The sequence below is a fragment of the Amborella trichopoda genome, chromosome 4, assembly GCF_054954075.1.
Source record: "Amborella trichopoda isolate Santa Cruz 75 chromosome 4, AtrichopodaSantaCruz75HAP2 v2.0, whole genome shotgun sequence".
Taxonomy (NCBI): Eukaryota; Viridiplantae; Streptophyta; class Magnoliopsida; order Amborellales; family Amborellaceae; genus Amborella; species Amborella trichopoda.
In genome coordinates this window covers 55,174,279-55,191,726 of record NC_142339.1, presented here as the reverse complement: position 1 = coordinate 55,191,726, position 17,448 = coordinate 55,174,279, and the positions used below count along the sequence as shown (strand labels likewise).

Here is a 17,448-nt window from a genome sequence, read left to right as displayed (position 1 = left end):
TGGATAAACAACTATTTTACATTTTTGGTTTTTTGTGTTTAGTTAATTGCAATCATATGCTAAAGGTTATTTTCGTTTTTATCTTTCTTCCAACAATAATCATATACCTTGCATTCCGTTCTTGTTGTTTTCTAAGGTAGTTCTTGTGTTTGGTATTGTTTTTGGGAAAAACATCCTCGTACTTTTTATTTTTGGTTTTATCGACATAAAAATTCAAAATATATCTCCTAACCCTTTGACTAAATTTACCCACTTTTAATTATTTTTTCAGCCCTAACAAATATAAAAAATACATGCTCATTCTAAACCCTTCATCTCTCTACGTGATATATTCCCCTTAAATTTCTTTCTAATATTCACTCTCTTTGTTCTTTAATAGGGGAGAGAGAAAGTGAGAGACAAGGGGAGAGAGAGTGGGAAACTAGGTAGAGAGAGATTTAAGAGAAAATCACCTAAAGAAAGAAAAAAGATCGTATTTAGAATGGATATGTCTTTCTTATATTTGTTTGAGATAAAAAAATATATTTAAAAGAAATAAAGTTAGTTTAGGAAGTTAAAATATATAAAACTTAGAATTTTTATGAAACCTTGAATCTATTGATATATAAAACTTAAAAATAGAGGTTATAGAGATATTTTCTTTTGTTTTTGTTGTTATTGATTGTATGCTCTCAATAAATCTATCATATGTTTTGTGTCGTGACAATATAGTAAGCATAATGTTTGTATTTATTGAAAATTTAGAAAAAAAACTTATCAAAGTATGACTGTTATAACACTAAGTTATAAAAACTAAGTAACAACATAAAATTTATAGTTTAATTATTTTAATGTATCCATGCAATAACCGGAACTTATAATCTTAAATTTTGTTAATGTTATATACCTTATTTTTTCACTCTACTTTTTTTAGCCAAATCCGAAATATTCCCTTGACTAATTTTCGGGGCTCTGTATTTTTTACCCGAATTTTCGCCTCTTTTTAAAGCGAAACTTTTTTATTGACCTGAGGAAAATATGGGGAGCATTTCAGTCCTTGAGTGCATTTTGCAAGGCTAGGGTTTTCTGCAACTTCCATCAAATTTACTCAAAATGGGTCCTCCAGAGGATCTTCCACTCATCGAGGTGAACTTCATCTATAAACTGTAATATGCAATGTGTCTCTCTCTGCTTCTTCCCTTATTCTTTGAACTTTAACATGCCCTTTCTCTCTCTCTTACTATATGAACTTAAAATATGTAATCTCTCTCCTGCATATGTGATTAAGTTGTCGGCAATTCGATTTTTTAAACCTCATTCCATTTAAGAATTGCACAACCAGCAAAAATAAGCATTTTTTTTTTGGGTGTTTTTGACTCCATATGCAATAGATGGCATACACATGTTTGGTCTATAGTAATTGGCTAGCTTGTTGTATCAAAGCTTGAAAGTTTTGACCTCTGTTATTGGCAACATAGTTATTAGGGCACATATTTTGTGAGTTTTTGAGCAGTGGGAAGTGCATTTAGCTGTTAGCCTCTGTTACACAAGGGGATTCTGTCAATTCAGTTTATACAACTAGGCCTGCAAGAATTTGTCATGAGAAATTGTGAATACGTCCTTTTAGTAACACGAAGTGTTAGAATATGTGGTTTAATAATTGTCCATTATCGGGATTGGTTTGTGTGGTGAGATTGGCAGTCATTAAAGAGATTCTACAACCGCTTGTATTTGGGCATGGGATAATTTTATTTGGTATTGGGTGAATCTGTTCTATTTGGTTGCTTAATGTTTATAGGAAACCCTATAGACAACCACTGGTACACCAATTTAATCATGGTTCAGTGGTAAGAAAACAGCTTCAACTTTTAATTAATTGAGTTGTGCCGTAGGCACATCTTTAAAGCCTTGATAAGGGAAAACCATGAAAATTATGGGTAATATTCATGTCCAGGTTCTAGATAGAGTTTCCTACTTGGTCTACAATTTTGTTTGGTTTCTCAGAGATTGAGGTGACATGGAATTTTTAAGTTTAAGTTTACTTGCTAGTAATGAACGAACAAGTAGTTCTCTTAAGTTTCAAATTGACCTGTGTTCTGTAGAGCTCTAATGTCATGTCTCAACCATGGGTCATCTTTAGCTTGAACCTATTGTGGGTCATAATTGTAAAAGAAATGACATAGGTGAATCCACAAAAATGTTGTTATGGGTTCAGTGTAACTCCATGCCTATACTCTTGACTATTGTTTGGTTCTTCATAGGTTGACAGAGAAGGTTAAAGCTATGAATATAGGAAACAAAACATATCATTCATATTATGCATTAAATTGGGACCCAATTTCCAGAGAAGAAGTACTGCAAGGTCACCAAATTTGACAGAGTAGTGGACACACTAACTGATTTGATGAGGGAGGTCTTGAAGTTGTCAATTGTTAGAACTCTAACCCATTTCACCATGGACACCAGTCTGGTATCTATCTAGATCCTAGATTAGTAGATAGAGCAATCCTAGTTGTTGTGATGTTCAAATGACATGGATCTTCTTTCACTGGTGATTGGGCTTAATTGTGGAAAATTGAGAACTCATTCTTGAACAATCTGTTGTTTAGTGGATTTTGTGGCCGTGTAGAGTGGGGGAGGACCTAGACTGGTCTACTTGGTTTTTTGCAAACTAGAAAGCGCCCATTTATAATGATGAATGGTATTTGATGTTAGCTCAATTGATAATGGCAACTTGTCACATTGTGGTGTATTTTTATTGATAAGATGCATTGATTAATACTCTATTATTGAACATTATGAGTGGCTTTACATCTTCTAGACTTGCAAAACAAACTCTTATACCATTTAACACTATCAACAATCGATAAACCAAAACCTTTGATGTGTGGCATGAGGCCCTACTTCTGTGAAATCCATGCAGGTTTAAATGCAGCAGCAATCAGGAATGTGATATTAGAGTTATATTACCCCTCACGTGCAGCCTGCTACAGTTTTGGTATTGAGAAAGTATACTGTTATAGTATAGACAAACAGTCTGGGGAAAACATGGGGCATCGCCATCCAATTAGATGATGGACAGCGATGTAGAGAGTGGAACCCACTGTTGGGGCCATCTCCTGTTCTGGTAGGTCCAGTTCTCTCTCCACCACCATCTATTGATTGATTGGAGAGTGATGACCCAATGGACTATGGTTTTCTGTTGTCCAATGGATTCTATTTATTTGGAATTTCTAAATGAGAACTGGTTACATATCATGTTATAAAATTGGAAGTTTCTCCTTAATTCACAACCTCCCTCTTATGTATTTCTTTACTTTATTTCCTGTCAATGACAACCTTTATCTTACTGACTTTTTACCAAAAAACTAATGACTATATTGATGCCTTGATCCACATCTCTAGTGACTGCAATTATTATTATTATTTTTCCAGGAGTCACTCTACCATGCAGTACAAAGGTGAAATCTATGAAAACAAATGGTTTGCAAGATTCTAAAATCTGCTTTTATGAAGGGAGCATCAAAAGTTGCCATTATTCAGCAGCCTCACCATTGTAGTGCTTCTTTTTGCTTGATTTAGAATTCCCATGATAACTTTGCACTGTCCACTTGATGCTAAAGACATTATCCATATGCACCATGTCTTTTTCTTTGGATGTGACTGAGTGCAACCATGGATTGCTTTCAGGTATCATCTCACCTGTAAGACCCACCTTAGGAGATGGTTTTGGATTTTCTTCTGCTCAGGCTATTGTAGAACCACTCACTAAGCTGACAAGGTTTTTACACAAGGACCCTGTATGTTCCTCTAGCATTGCTTCCACTCCAGACATAGAGAAAAAATATGTTCATCGTGTTTATGATGCCATTGCTCCACATTTTAGCTCCACCCGGTTTGCAAAGTGGCCAAAAGTTGCAGAGTTTTTAAATTCATTAACCCCAAGTTCTGTGGTCTTAGACTCAGGGTGTGGAAATGGGAAATACTTGGGTTTCAATCGTGATTGCCTTTTCATAGGCTGCGATATAAGCGCTCCACTAATCAACATTTGTGCAGAGAGGGGTCATGAGGTTATGGTTGCAGATGCTGTTAATCTTCCTTATAGAAGTGGCTTTTTTGATGCAGCCATTTCTATTGCTGTATTGCACCATCTTAGCACTGAAGAAAGGAGGAAAAGGGCTATTTCTGAACTAATAAAATCTGTTCACAAGGGAGGTCAGGTGCTAATTACAGTTTGGGCTGTAGAACAAGAGGATAAGTCATTGCTTAATAAGTGGACTCCTCTTACTGATAAGTATTCTGAAGGCTGGGTTGGGCCAAACTCTCCAAAGGTTCGTAGTTCCTCAAGTACCATCTTAGAGAGCATTCCAGAAACAGAGGATAATTGTCCTAATGATCTTTATAAAATTAGAGAGACAACAACAGAAACACATTGTAAAGACTCTGAAGAGGAAAGGTTGAAGGAGCAAACGAGCAGGGATGATGGTGTTCCGTTACCATTGGAAGACACCATCATGATTTCTAAAAATAGAAGTACTACTAGTACTAGCCAACAAGAGTATTTTGTACCTTGGCATTTACCTTATCATCGGGCTGAAATTAGTGGCACATCTGCAGCTGCACTTGCAAATGGACTGGCAAAGAAGGACGATAAAAAGGGAGCTGTTGTATACAATCGGTATTATCACGTGTTTGTTGAAGGCGAGCTTGAGAGGTAAACTCTTATCAATATTTTGGATGAGTTCCATAAATCATATGATTCAGTTTCAGCTGGCTGTTTATTGTTTTACCACTTCTCACTAACTGGCTGTGTTTTCCAGATGGCTATATCCTTTCGTGCTCTATGCATTTGATGTAAAACCTGCTTAGCATGTTTTTTTTGATAATGTTAACCATGAATTGATAGTGGGAAAAGAAGAGTACAAAAGACCTTGGCGATCCACAGAAAAGGGTGATCAAGGGGAAATAAAATAAGAGGCCAGAACACGTCCTTTTTTAGGAGGTTACAACAGAGTATAGGTCGGTCCGAAGAACAAAAAAGAACAACCCAAAAAAAGTAAAAACCAAAAATCAGTTGTCCGCCATCATAGCTGCTTATTTGGCGAGCGTATTAGCTTCCTGGTTTCCTTCTCTCCAAGTATGCATCCACACGACGGACATATTCCTGCAAAGGTGATGAATCTTGTCAAACACTTACGCGAGGAACCAGGGAGGGATGAATCTTTGCGCCCAAGAGATGGTGTTCTTGGAGTCACCTTCCACCACTAAGGAGTGTAAGTGGAAGGTTGAATGAGTTTTAGGCCTTCCAAAAGTGCGAGGGCTTCGGCTTCCATAGAGTTGGTATGGCCTATGTGTTTGGAAACAGTGGCCAGTGTAGTACCAAGGTGGTCTCTGAGAATGGCTCCTACACCTGATGGGCCCGGGTTTCTGATGGAACAGCCATTGAAATTCAGTTTGAGCTCTCCTGCATTGGGGGGGCTTCCACCTCGTGGTCCTGGACAGACGCATTCTGTTAACTTGGAGGACATTGCTCCAATTGTGAGTGAAAGCTGATGCTGGAATTCGGTTTGAGCTCTCCTGCATTTGAAGCTGATAATGGATGTTACCTCAGGCGGTAATACCCATTGAACGTTGAAGAGCTTGAGGATTGCCCCCTACAGATTGAAGGGAAAGGGACAATGCAACAAAAGGTGATTGTTTGTTTCCTCAGCTGATAGGCACAAGACAATGATTGGGTCAGAATGCCCCTCTCTGCAATTGATCTACTGTGAAGACTCTCTGGGAGAGAACCAACCACAAAGATCTGAATTTTGGGGGGGGGGCGAAGGAGTCCCAGGCTTGAGCGGCTAAGGCCACAGGTGCCATAGGAACAGTGGGGGGACAGAGAAAGGCTGCGATAGAAAGAAGACACCGATAAGAGGCCAAAGGGTGCGGGTGTCCAGATCATGCGATCAGAACCAGTTGGTAGAAGGAAGCAAGCGTGTAGATATGCCGCTAAGGTCGTGAAGCTCTCAAACTTTGAATCATTAAGAGCTTGAATGCTGGGTTTCACGAGCGACAGGAGCCAGTCGAAAGCATTTCATCTGCAATAGTGGCTCCTTGATCTCAGGTCAGAGAGAAAAGGTCTGGGGACCTATCCCTGAGAGGGGCGTGGCCTAACCAAAGGTCTTGCCAGAAACATAATGTGATTCCCTGATCTCCGGTGTAATATGATTCGTGACTTAAAGGCGTGGAAAATTGAGCAGATCGACCTCCAAATACCTGAGGATCTTTGGTTGGTCCTACAGTTTGGTAACCACGGTGTGCTAGGAAGATGATACTTGTGCTCAAGAATATCTATCCATAGCTGATTCCTCTAGTTCGTCATGCGCCAACACCACTTACCAAAGAGGGCTAAATTTTGGGTTTTGAGGTTTTTGATCCCTAATCCTCCCCTTTGCCTCAATTGGCAAAGTTTGTCCCACGCAAGCAAGTGGAATATGTTGCTGGCCCCGTCACCTGACCAGAAAAACCTTTTCATTAACTGTTCGATCCTGGAGCTAACTGCCATATGCATGCGAAATAAAGACATTTGGTAGGTCGGGATGTTAAGTAAAGTGACCTTGATGAGAGTTACCGTCCCTCCCGGGGAAAGGAAATAACGATTCCATCCTGCTAGTTTGCGATCCACTTTATCTATGATATGAGACCACAATCGCAATTTCGGTTTGCCTAAACAGAGGGGCAGACCTAGGTATTTGGATGGCAAAGCTTCGGCCTCGCAACCCCAACTTTCAGCAAAGGTGGATAGGGTTGTTGAATCGACATTTACGCCCATCATCTTGGTTTTGTCGAAATTGACTTTGAAGCCGGTTGCGTAATCGAAGCACCGGAGAAACAAAAATAGGTTGTGAACCTCTTTTGTGGTAGCATCGCAGAATACGAAAGTATCGTCTGCGTACTGGAGGTGGGATACGGTTGGGGCTCGAATACCCATCGAGAAGCCATGCAATCGTTCAGCCAAATACATTATGGACATGGACGTGCTGAAAACCTCCGCCGTGATGGCAAAAAGGAAGGGGAGAGGGGATCCCCCTGTCTGAGGCCTCTAGTAGATGGGAAGTATCCTTTTGGTGAGCCATTAATGATGATAGAGAAATATGGATGAGAGTAACACGCTCTCATCCATCCTCTCCATCTGGAGCCGAATCCCATCCTGGACTGAGATTCTTCTAGGATATCCGAGTTTACGTGGTCGTAGGCCTTCTCCCAGTCTAGCTTTATGACAATTCTAGGGGCTTTGGTCAAATGTCTTGAATGAATACATTCATGGGCCACTAGGGCCCCATCTAGGATTTGACGATCCTTGATGGAAGCACTTTGGGTAGTTGAAATGACTAAGGGAAGGACTTCTTTAAGGCGTCGGCGAGGACTTTGGCTAGTATTTTGTACGTGGAGTTCACCAAGCTAATGGGATGGAAGTCCTTCAGTTGGGTTACCCCTTCTACTTTGGGAATGACAGTGATGAAGGTGGCATTTATAGTCTTATTAATGATACCCCTTGAGTAGAATTCGTCAAATAGTTTGAGGAAGTCCTCTCTGAAAGATCCCCAAAAAACTTTGAACGGAGCAATAGGGTAGCCATCAGGTCCAAGGGCCTTATTAGAATCTAGGTCAGAGATGGCAGCTAGGATTTCAGGTTCAGAGAAAGGTCTCTCTAACCAATTTTGTTTTGTCTTGGGGTAGAACTAGGAACTCAATGTCCCCCATAGGAGGTCGAGGAGTTGGGGGGGCATAGAAGAGGTTATGGAAATAGCCAAGGATGGCTTGTTCAATATCGGGAGGTTGGTCCAGAAGGTTGCCATCTACAAAAGGTGTGTGATTGAATTGTCTCTGCGCCTGCAATTGGTTGTCTTATGGAAGAATCCAGTGTTGAGGTCCTTTGCCTTAAGCCACTTAATCCTGGATCTCTGATACCAAAAGATTTCCTCTTACTTTAAGATGGCTTGATATTGGAGCTTTAGATAATATCTGAGAGTGGATTCCTAAACCGAGAGGGATCTGGATTCTTCTAGCGAGTCAAGAGTTTGTATGGCTTGTAGAGAGGCAGATTTTTGAGGTCCTAAAAACCGCAGTAGTCTCCTACGTCAGGATTTTAAGTGAGGCTTAAATAATTGCAGTTTTCATTATAGTTTGAAGCCAGCCCAGCCATCTATCAAATTCGATAGAGTGGACCACCATTCAGGAAATAGGTTGAACATCGACTGTTCTTCTAACCAAGCCAGTTCAAATCTGAAGGGTTTGGGTCCAGACTCTACCGGCTTGGAGTCCAGAAGTATGGGACAGTGGTCGGAGGTAGGTTTGGGGAGTGCCAAAGAGTGGGTCCCAGGAAAATTTGAGTCCCAGTCTATAGAGATTAGGAATCAATCAAGCTTTGAGAGGGTGGGGTGAAGAGTGGCTGGACCAGGTGAACTAGGCTCCTTGACATGGGAGGTCAAGCAAGTTGTTGAAGGCGATGAAGTCAGAGAAAGCTAACATAGCCGGGGTGATTCTGGTTGAGGTGTTTCTCTCATGGGACCACCTTGTAACGTTGAAATCGCCCTCTATGCACCAGATGGGATTGGGTAGAGTGGCAACCTGTTTGAGTTCTTCCCACAGAAGAAGGCGGTCATTGTCCGAGTTGGGTTCATAGACCGTAGTAAATTTCCAGGGTAGGCAATCAGGGATCCTAGAAAGCTGGATGGTAACAGATAATTTGGAAGCTTGGTGGGATGATAAGGAGTGTTCTGTGAGGTCCCAAATGACCCATATTCCTCTCGATGCCCCTTCAGCTGGGAATGCGACCCATTGACAGTGTCTGCACCCCAAAACTTGTCTCATCTGAATCAAAGTAGTCTCAGGGGGTTTCGTCTTTGTGAGAGCCAGGATGGTGGGTTTAAGCCTAAAACAATGGTCCCTGACTGCCTGCTTTTTGTGTGGCAATCCAAGCCCTTTGATATTCCAAGAGAGTATCAGCATTGAGGTGAGGAGGTCAGTGGAGAGTTCCTGCGGGACCGCCTAACCAAAAGACTAGTGGGGTGATCTTTAGGCAGGATAGAGGAGAGGGAGAGATTGGATGAAGAAAGTCTATCTGGTCCAGATTGTGGGAAGCCTATCACTCTCAGGATGTCCCGGATTTGTCCTTGGCCCTCGTCGACACCATTGACAAAGTTGGAGTCCACTGAGGGGGGGGAGAGAGGATCTCCCATGGTGTCCACTGAAAGGGACGATCCTGATCCATGGAGGACGGGACAGGGGAAGGTAGTGCCGGGAGTACCGGAAAGTGGAGCCCGTCTTCTTTGGTGGGTCCGAAAATTCCTGCAGATAGACTGAAAAGGTCCTCGGTTGAGGTGGAAGCTGTTTTATCTAAAGAGAGCGGTGGGATTAACAGTTGGTCTGAAATGAGGTTAGGGGAGTAGAAGATGGGGTGGGGGGATTAGCGGAAGTGGGGTTAAGACGAGGAGAAAGAGAGGGCAGAGGCTCTAAGGGTGGGTCTGTTCCAAGGTTGGAAATGGGGGAAAGAGTGGTAGGTTGAGGGTCAGGTTGAGGGCCATGAGGAACAGGTGCCAGAAAGAAATTGTGTTGAAGAGTGTTGGGGTGGGGAAAGGCTAGGTTACTTGGGGGCTTGGGTTGGTAAGGGGAAAAGGTGGTTGAGAAATTAAGCAGAAGTAGATTAGCAAAAGGTTCAAAGAAGGTTGGGGGGGACAGGTATAGGTGATGGACGAATGAGGTTAGGGATAAAGATGGGTATGGGGGGAGGATGAACACATGGGACAGAAATGATGAGGGGGTTGTCACTAAGAGGATCAACAGGGAGCCCCACTAGGACAGGTGGGAGCAGGATGCAGGGTAACAAGTTGGGGTCCATGGATTCAGAGGTGTTTTCCTCCCTCGTTGGGTGCTGAGCTTTCGAGATGAGTAGGTTGTTCTTATACAATTCGCCTGGTTGAACTGGGTCCAGAACGACCGAGGGAGAGTGGTCTAGTTGTTGTGGTTCTTCTTCCCCGTCTGAACCTCAGTCGATGAGAAGGGGAGAAGTAGGTGGTGAGAGTGCAGGTCCCTGAAGAAAAGGGGATAGGTAGGGAGCCATAGGCTTGACCAGGTGAGGCAAAGAGTGGACCGTTGAAACCTCCCCAGGATAATGCGGAGGCAATGATGGCGGAGCCACTGTGGATAGGCGGTGTGCAAGAGGTGACGTCGGGGTGGAGGGCATAGGAGATGGTGATGGCAGGTCGGGAAAAGGTAGGTGGAGCGTCTCTGGTAGGGAGTCGAAACAAATGGGTGTCCGATGAGACGATGGTGGAAGGGGAGAGTTAAGGGTGGGGACTGCCTCGGGATGTGGTTCAAGGGGGTTGGTGTCAGGAAAGGGGGGCGACGACACACAAGTGTCGACAGAGGGCGTCAGTGGGGGGGAGGCGAGGAGGCATGTGTACAACCGAAGGTACTTGAACAGTTTGCGCAGATGAGTCATCAGTTTTAGGCGGCGAGAAGTCAGGAAAGGGTGGGAGATATGACGGAGCTGGGTCAGTGACAGCTCGGCCCGAAGGCCCAAGGGGTTGCTGAGTGGCGAGGTGGCGGTCACAGTTAACGCTGAGGGTGTGAGATGCTGTAGGGGTGGAGAGGGGAAGGGGAGGAGGGGTTGGTGGTGGTGGTTGGGGTGGTCGAGGAGGAGGTGGTGGCAGAGGAGGGCTTAGAAGAGGTGGGTAGGGTGGCAGGGGTGGAGGCAGAGACTGTTTGGGTAAAGAAGGTTGGGAAGGAATTGCAAGGTGACCTTTCTGATGGCCTCTGAAATGCTGGGGTTTGTGGATGCTGCTTGTTTTACTTCTTCTAGAGACCAGGGTCCATTGGTTGGAAGCCTATGCCGGTTGAGTTGGAGTCTCTCCATGAGGAAAGACCCTCAACGACTGCTCCGTCGGAGAAACGAAGCGAGGCGAGGCGAGGCGAGAGAAGCCATCGACCAAGAAATGAGAATACGGAAATAATTTCCGGCCACTTCCAACCAGAGGAAAGGTGGGATGAACTGGGGGTCGAGGACATCTACAGAGTAGAAGACCCAAGCGGGAGGGTCTCCATCGATTTCCAAGGAACCGTTACCGATGGCTTTGAAGGTATCTTGGCACCAGGAGTGTAGGGTAATACCAGAGGCCATACTCCAAGTTTTTTGCCGACGGAAGGCTCCCAAATCTTCAATCCATTGTGCGAGGTGAAGGGAAGCTCCCTTGAAGGAGCTCAGGGAGGGGCGATCAAGGATGGACACCGCCACTGCGATGGATGGAAAAGAGAACAAGTATGACCCACCTGCACTTGAGCTGAGGTTCCTTCCAATGATCCTTAGCCCATCTTTCTACACCTTTGTGGTCATTGCCCTGGGGGTGGAGGACGCCGACCAGAGAGGATTTGTACAGGTTAGCGAGGTTAGGACCAAAAGAGGCGGGGAGGGAGATGAGGGGTGGAGGGGCCTTCATGTCGGTTCTCCTCATTGCTTTAGGGTTTCGCCCTGCTTAGCATGGGACATGCATTTTTAAACTCCCTGCATAGCATGTTTAGGGAGTTTAAAAATGCACGTCCCATGTACTATTATTTTTTCACCTTGTTTCTATGCACTTAATGTGCTCAGAATATTGGTATTTTTTCGCCTTGTTTCTATGAAGACGGGGTGAAAGGTTTTTTTTTTTTGGGGTTAGCGGGGTATATACCTCTCCACAAGCTCCCTTATCACCAGTTTTTCATGGTTCTAAGTGGATTGAAGTGGAAAAAATAAAAAATTGACTTTTTTTTATTTTGAAGATTTTGACAAATTTGTGGATTCTTTAGGTGAAAGTCCTAGCTTATTTTGTGCTATGTCTTGAAAGATTTGTGTGGGGTTATATCTTTTATTTTTCTCAATTGAGCGGTAGTCACATTTTTTATTTTTTATGTCATGAACTTTTGGTCTTTGGATGTTATGTACTTTTGGCATCTTGGGTTATCGCTTTATGCTACAGTGTGGTTAGTTGCTGGATGCTATTTTATTTTGTAAGTTTTTGGTTGGTAACTTGGTATAATACATATATGTTTGTGTTTAGTGACGGAACATATCTTTGTTGCTCTTCATTCGGTTATTAGAGACTCAGACAACGAATATATTAAAGAATAAAGATCACTACTTAATCGAAATTCCTATTATAACACAAATGGCATATTCATGTCATTCTTTGATTCCTATATATATATATATATGTTAAATTTGTTGAGGTCATCGGAAGTGATGTGCCTGCATTGTACAGCACGCATTGAATTGCATAGCACGTCGGACCCCCCTAGCGCATTGAGTTCACATCCTGAATTTGATGACATTCTTTCTTTGAATCTTTCTTTGACATTGTGCATAGGAGAACCTAAAATTCTTGTTTTAAGAATGTGGCTTCATGCCGCCTTTGCAGCTACATAATGTACAATGCGCCCCAAGACGCATTGCATAAGTGCACATCCCAACAAATATGTGGGCGCATGGCGTGCTCACACTCGTGGGCAAAAATAGTGCCCACAAGTGTGGATAGTTTGGTCATTCCCCCCCACCCCACCCCCCCCCTTGCATTTTGGGGGGTACTAAACCCCTCCGAAATAAGAAAAACAGCCCCATTCGTGGCTGTTTTTGGATCAAAAGAAGAGAAATTTTGGGTGGAAATTTTCTTTGCGCAAAATTGTCGGATTGCTTTCTTTGTTGGTTGGGTTGTCAATGGGGATTAGCTTGGGTGTTGTTTTGAAGAAGTTTGAGTATATATTCGCATTCATATGCTATAGATGCACGTGCACTTGACTTGTCTGATTGAGATTTAAGATTGAGAGTTGAGAGTTGATTAGATTATCTTTTGATTGCGATTGTCTTCTATGTTTTGTCTTGACTATTGAACTCTTCATAGACTTTAGTGGTTGTATGTTTCTTTGCTTTAGAGTTTGTAACTTTAAAGTTTGCAATTGCAATTGCATTTATGTTTATTGGATGTTTATGAATTATGACAATATGATATCTTCTATAAAGTTAGTTTCAAGTTTCTACTTTCTACTTTCTAATGTCTTCTATCAGCGGATGTAGAGCCTCCGACAGTGATAATATTGGAGTTAATGAATAAATTAAATATGTTTTTCTTCAATATTATCACTTGTTGGAGATTCTGAATTCCCTGATAGAAGACATTAGAAGGTAGAAACTTGAAACTAATTTTGTAGTAGACATCATATTATCACAATTCATAAGCATCCAATAACCATAATTGCAATTGCAAACTGTAAAATTACAAACTTTAAAGCAAAGAAACATACAACCATTAAAAGTCTATGGAGAGTTCAATAGTCAAGACAAAACATAGAAGATGATAGAAATCAAAAGATAATCTAATCAGCTCTCAAATCTCAAATTTCATTTTCAAATCTCAATCGGAAATCATCTAGGGAGTCTCCATGTCCATGTGGATGTGCATGTGCATGGAACTCACAATTATTAATGACTAAATTCAATGTCTAGGCTCAAAAAGGGGCAAGGGGTATGTCCAAAAAGACAGTTGGAAGTAGTGAGAAAAGATATAGGAATTTATGGCCTCACTGAGGGTATGACCTTTGATAAAGCATGACGGACCAGGATTCGTGTTAGCCGACACCAAATGGTTGGGAAAAGGTTGAATGAAAATCTTACCATACCAAGTTAGCCTAGCAGTGGTAGCAAGGTCAAATGGCTGGGTTTTGTGCTTTTGCTTTGCTAATGGTAGCCAGGTCTTGTCAAAGCCCAAAAGAGGGCTTTTTGCAACGTCTAGTTGTTTAGGGTTTGCTTTATTTGCCTCTCACATCCATGCGCTCTCCAATCGAACCTTCCTTGTCTTCCCCATCCTGGATTCCGAAGGAGTTGTGTTCTTTTTTTGTCAGACCTTTGATGACTTCGTAGCATGAATAAATTAAATACATACTATCGTATGAATCACATCCATATTTTTTTCCAAGCATTAACTTCTTTTTTGAATTTTTTTTGGAATTTTTATATTTATTGACCTCATCACCGCATTGAGGTGAGCGTTTGCATCGGGACCGCATCGATCTGCATTTTAAAACACTACTTCAAATATCATAAATCGTTTTTTAGAAGTACTGGTCACAATCTGCACTATTGGTGTTGGTATTGATGAGTGTCAACGTTTCTGTATTATTGGGGCCGAAGGAATGCCTATTGTATTCAAGTCATAGTAAATACAAATGCATACCAATTCTGTAAAAGAAACTTTTATTCCCCTAATATGAAAATATGCAAAATCAATTACTCCCGGTATGCTTTTTGCATGTGAGACGTCGAAGTGAACTATGTGGCAAGCCATTATGTACAACTGCTCGTTACCCTTTTGTTGCTAGAGATTGGGGCTTTTGATTCTAAATCAGTTCAGGATTTGCAAACTTTTTCCCCACTAAAATGGTTGAGGATCTACGTTCTTGTTCGGTTTTGGGCCTGTGAAACTTAAAGAGTATAGTCTTTCTAGTTTTGAGTTTCTTGAAGCAGAATCTCGCAAGTTATGTGTTTCTCAGCATTGGTGTGGAGTTCAATGAAGGTGAAAACCACTGAGGTGATTACTGGATGGGGTATTGGCTGGGATTATTCTTGTATGAGCAAACCTCTATTGCTAAATATAGTAACTAACAATACGGATAATACAAAGTGACCTTTTACAATGGTGGTAGTGAATCTACCAGAGATAGCATGGAAAGGACTACAAAATTAGCCCGACTGCCTTCTCTATGGATATGAAAAAATTAGTATTTAAGAGACTGAAATCTATAGAATCTTCTTGACGATAATCACCCTTCTCCACCAGTGGGCAGCAGCTTTACGTGCCGAACTTATTGCGTCCAATGAGCATCCCTGATGGTACACACGGTAGCCCTATACAACTTGCACACCTGTGGGCTATTGTTGTTTATATTACAGGACGTTACTAGCAGTATGTACTTACATTGGCCTAAATGGTGTCTTGTACTGTATTTTATTCCGAGGAGATGTACGATTACTCACATTGCTTTGTATATAAACTGTTTCCATGGGATGTTGGGTTCTATTCTCTACATTCGAATCCACATCTATCCCTGCTGTCCATATATGAGCATTACAGTGTCTATTTATGTAGCTATCTGAAGGAAATGAGAAAAAGGGGGCTGTGTTTACTTGTAATTTTTTTTTTAATGATTATAATTTACAAGGCCAGCCATGTTTAAAATCAGGCAAACCCGATCAGAAATGTTCTCTTATGGTTCAAATTGCTTAATCTTGAATACCTCAAGAAGGTTCTTTCCTAGGAAAACCAGTTGAATTGGATCATGCATAAATTTGGCAATTTACTCAGTACTCTGGTACTGTTCATCTCTTACAAGGCTGGAACTCCTTAAATAGGATTAGTAAGGGTCAGATTAGTAGAACATTATGGTTGAACTGCACTGCAAAATATAAGCACATTCTCGTCTTTTCCTTTTTGGGAAATAATTTAGATAGAATGTTCGAAATGTTTACTAAATAAACTTGATATTTCTTTCAGTTGTCTTCTATTGCTTGTATTTAGTGCTTGTCTCTTGAACTTTTAAGAAAAGAGAGTATCGGGTTCTTCCGGTTACAGTAGTATAGAAATGTATCTGACAACTACTTTCTGTTTTTATGCTGGTTCTACAGGCTGGTATCAGGTTTCAACAATGCTGTTGTTCGCGATCGTTTCTATGACAAGTCCAATTGGTGTATAATTCTTGAGAAGACATGATTTACTTAATCGAGAAACAAAATTTGGAGCTTGGTTTGAGCAATTGCTCTTGCTCTCTCGTGCATGGTTGCATATGCATGCTCATGTACGTGAGACGTGTGCGTATTTTATGTAGCGGCAGTTTACCAGCAAAAGAGGGCATTTGAGGACAGTTTTGCCAAAGTGTGTGGGAAAGATTGTAAAGGATGAATATTATGATTAGAGATGAGGAAGACATGCAGGATGCCTGTGATTTGCAACGAATGAAATACACTTGTCTGAACTGTCCATTATGAATAGCATATGGATGAGATAAATGTCCATTTTTGTTTTTAATGAGTGAGGTTTGTATAAGGTGCCCACTTTATACTATGTTAGAAAGGGCCACCTCTAAATTTTACTAGAAGATGTAGTTTTGGTTGAGAAACTTTACAGTGGTTTGAAACTCTATGTTCGAACTCTAATTATGAAATTTATGTTCGAACTCTAATTATGAAATTTAAATTCTAAAAATGATGCAGATCAAACATATTTATAAACACTTGAAATTTTTGAAAATAGACGATCCAGATAACTTGTTATAAAATACATTGTTTTTAAGATTTGAAATTCTTTTATATATATATATATGTATATATATAAATCTCGATGGAGAGTTGATCAATCGGAAGGTTTTCGGTTTGCTAACTTTGAAATGCTCTTTTTACTGGATTTTTGAAGTGCACTTTATTTTTATAGTGTAAGGGTGAAACTTGCAACCTATATAAACTTTTTTCTTTTTATTTGTCATGGTGAAGAAAGGTTGTTTGCAAACTACAGTGCCTCATGGGCTTAGCATGTGGAACAATTGGCCTTGATGTCATTACTTAGAGCTCCATCCATCTGCCATAACATATGTAAGAGCCAAAATGGACCTATCAATAACAAAATTGTAAATTTCAAATAAGTAGTTTTATTTTGAAAGATGGTGGATCAGGATTCGTGTAGTTAACTTCAAATAGTTTGAAAAAAAACTGTATGATGAGCAGCATTTTGAAGAAGCCCCTTTCCCGCCAGTAAAAAGGTCTTTCAGAAGGGATTGAAATCCAACAATAAAGAATTGGTACATTCTTCTCTTTGAAATTCGATGTGCAAAACCACGAAGAACAAGTAACGAGGCCTATTTGAAAGCTGTAAGTTCTCCCTAATGTTTCAAGGAAAAAGCATTTGTTGAGTTGCACCACGAGGGATTTAGGATTGGTATTATGACATATATATACCAAATCATTGTAAATTCGTTTTTGCTTCATATCTATAAATTTGGAGCTCCAAAAAGAGGGCAAATCTCATGACCTTTGAAGAATTAAATTGAAAGATCTAAAAATAAATGCAAGATAGTCTATTTTTAAGGCTTAAACTTTATTTTTGCTCCATATTCATGATCACAATAGTCTAGATGATAGACATGCAAATCTTTGGATTCAAAATATGTTTAGAAGATGGATTTTGGGAGGCAGATTCTTTATAGGGTGAGGTTAGCAAAGGCACCTTCCATAGTAAGGCGCACCTCTAAAAATTTGCTCGAAATATAGTTCCCCAGTCAAAACTTTATGATGGCTTAAAAATTATTTCCATTCATAATATGAAATTTTAAATTTAAAAAATATAGATCAAGAAATATAAACACTTGAAAATCTTGAATGTTATATGACTCTCGAAATCCTTTTTT

At 40.9% G+C, this 17,448-nt stretch overlaps 1 protein-coding gene across 4 annotated transcripts; it reads left to right on the top strand.

Moving 5' to 3' along the window:
* The first annotated feature begins 1,008 nt into the window (after positions 1–1,008).
* LOC18422136 (S-adenosyl-L-methionine-dependent methyltransferases superfamily protein) lies at positions 1,009–16,238 on the top strand. Of its 4 annotated transcripts, XM_020664981.2 has the most exons (5): positions 1,009–1,125; positions 2,903–3,106; positions 3,415–3,535; positions 3,670–4,693; positions 15,677–16,238. In XM_020664981.2, the coding sequence occupies exons 3-5, from the start codon at positions 3,460–3,462 to the stop codon at positions 15,759–15,761; spliced, it is 1,185 nt and encodes a 394-aa protein (XP_020520640.1). In that variant the 5' UTR covers positions 1,009–1,125; positions 2,903–3,106; positions 3,415–3,459; the 3' UTR covers positions 15,762–16,238. The 4 variants fall into 4 exon arrangements, with proteins under 4 accessions (XP_020520640.1, XP_011621591.1, XP_088721910.1 ...); XM_011623289.3 differs by lacking the exon at positions 2,903–3,106; XM_088865784.1 differs by lacking the exon at positions 3,415–3,535.
* Positions 16,239–17,448: the final 1,210 nt, after the last annotated feature.

What these genes read in the sequence shown, in the direction of transcription:
- LOC18422136 (XM_011623289.3), top strand. Translation starts at nt 3,460, where the DNA reads ATGGTTTGCAAGATTCTAAAATCTGCTTTTATGAAGGGAGCATCAAAA. An exon ending in TATTCAGCAGCCTCACCATT is followed by an intron (nt 3,536 to 3,669) that starts GTAGTGCTTCTT and finishes GATTGCTTTCAG; the next exon opens with GTATCATCTCACCTGTAAGA. An exon ending in GTTGAAGGCGAGCTTGAGAG is followed by an intron (nt 4,694 to 15,676) that starts GTAAACTCTTAT and finishes CTGGTTCTACAG; the next exon opens with GCTGGTATCAGGTTTCAACA.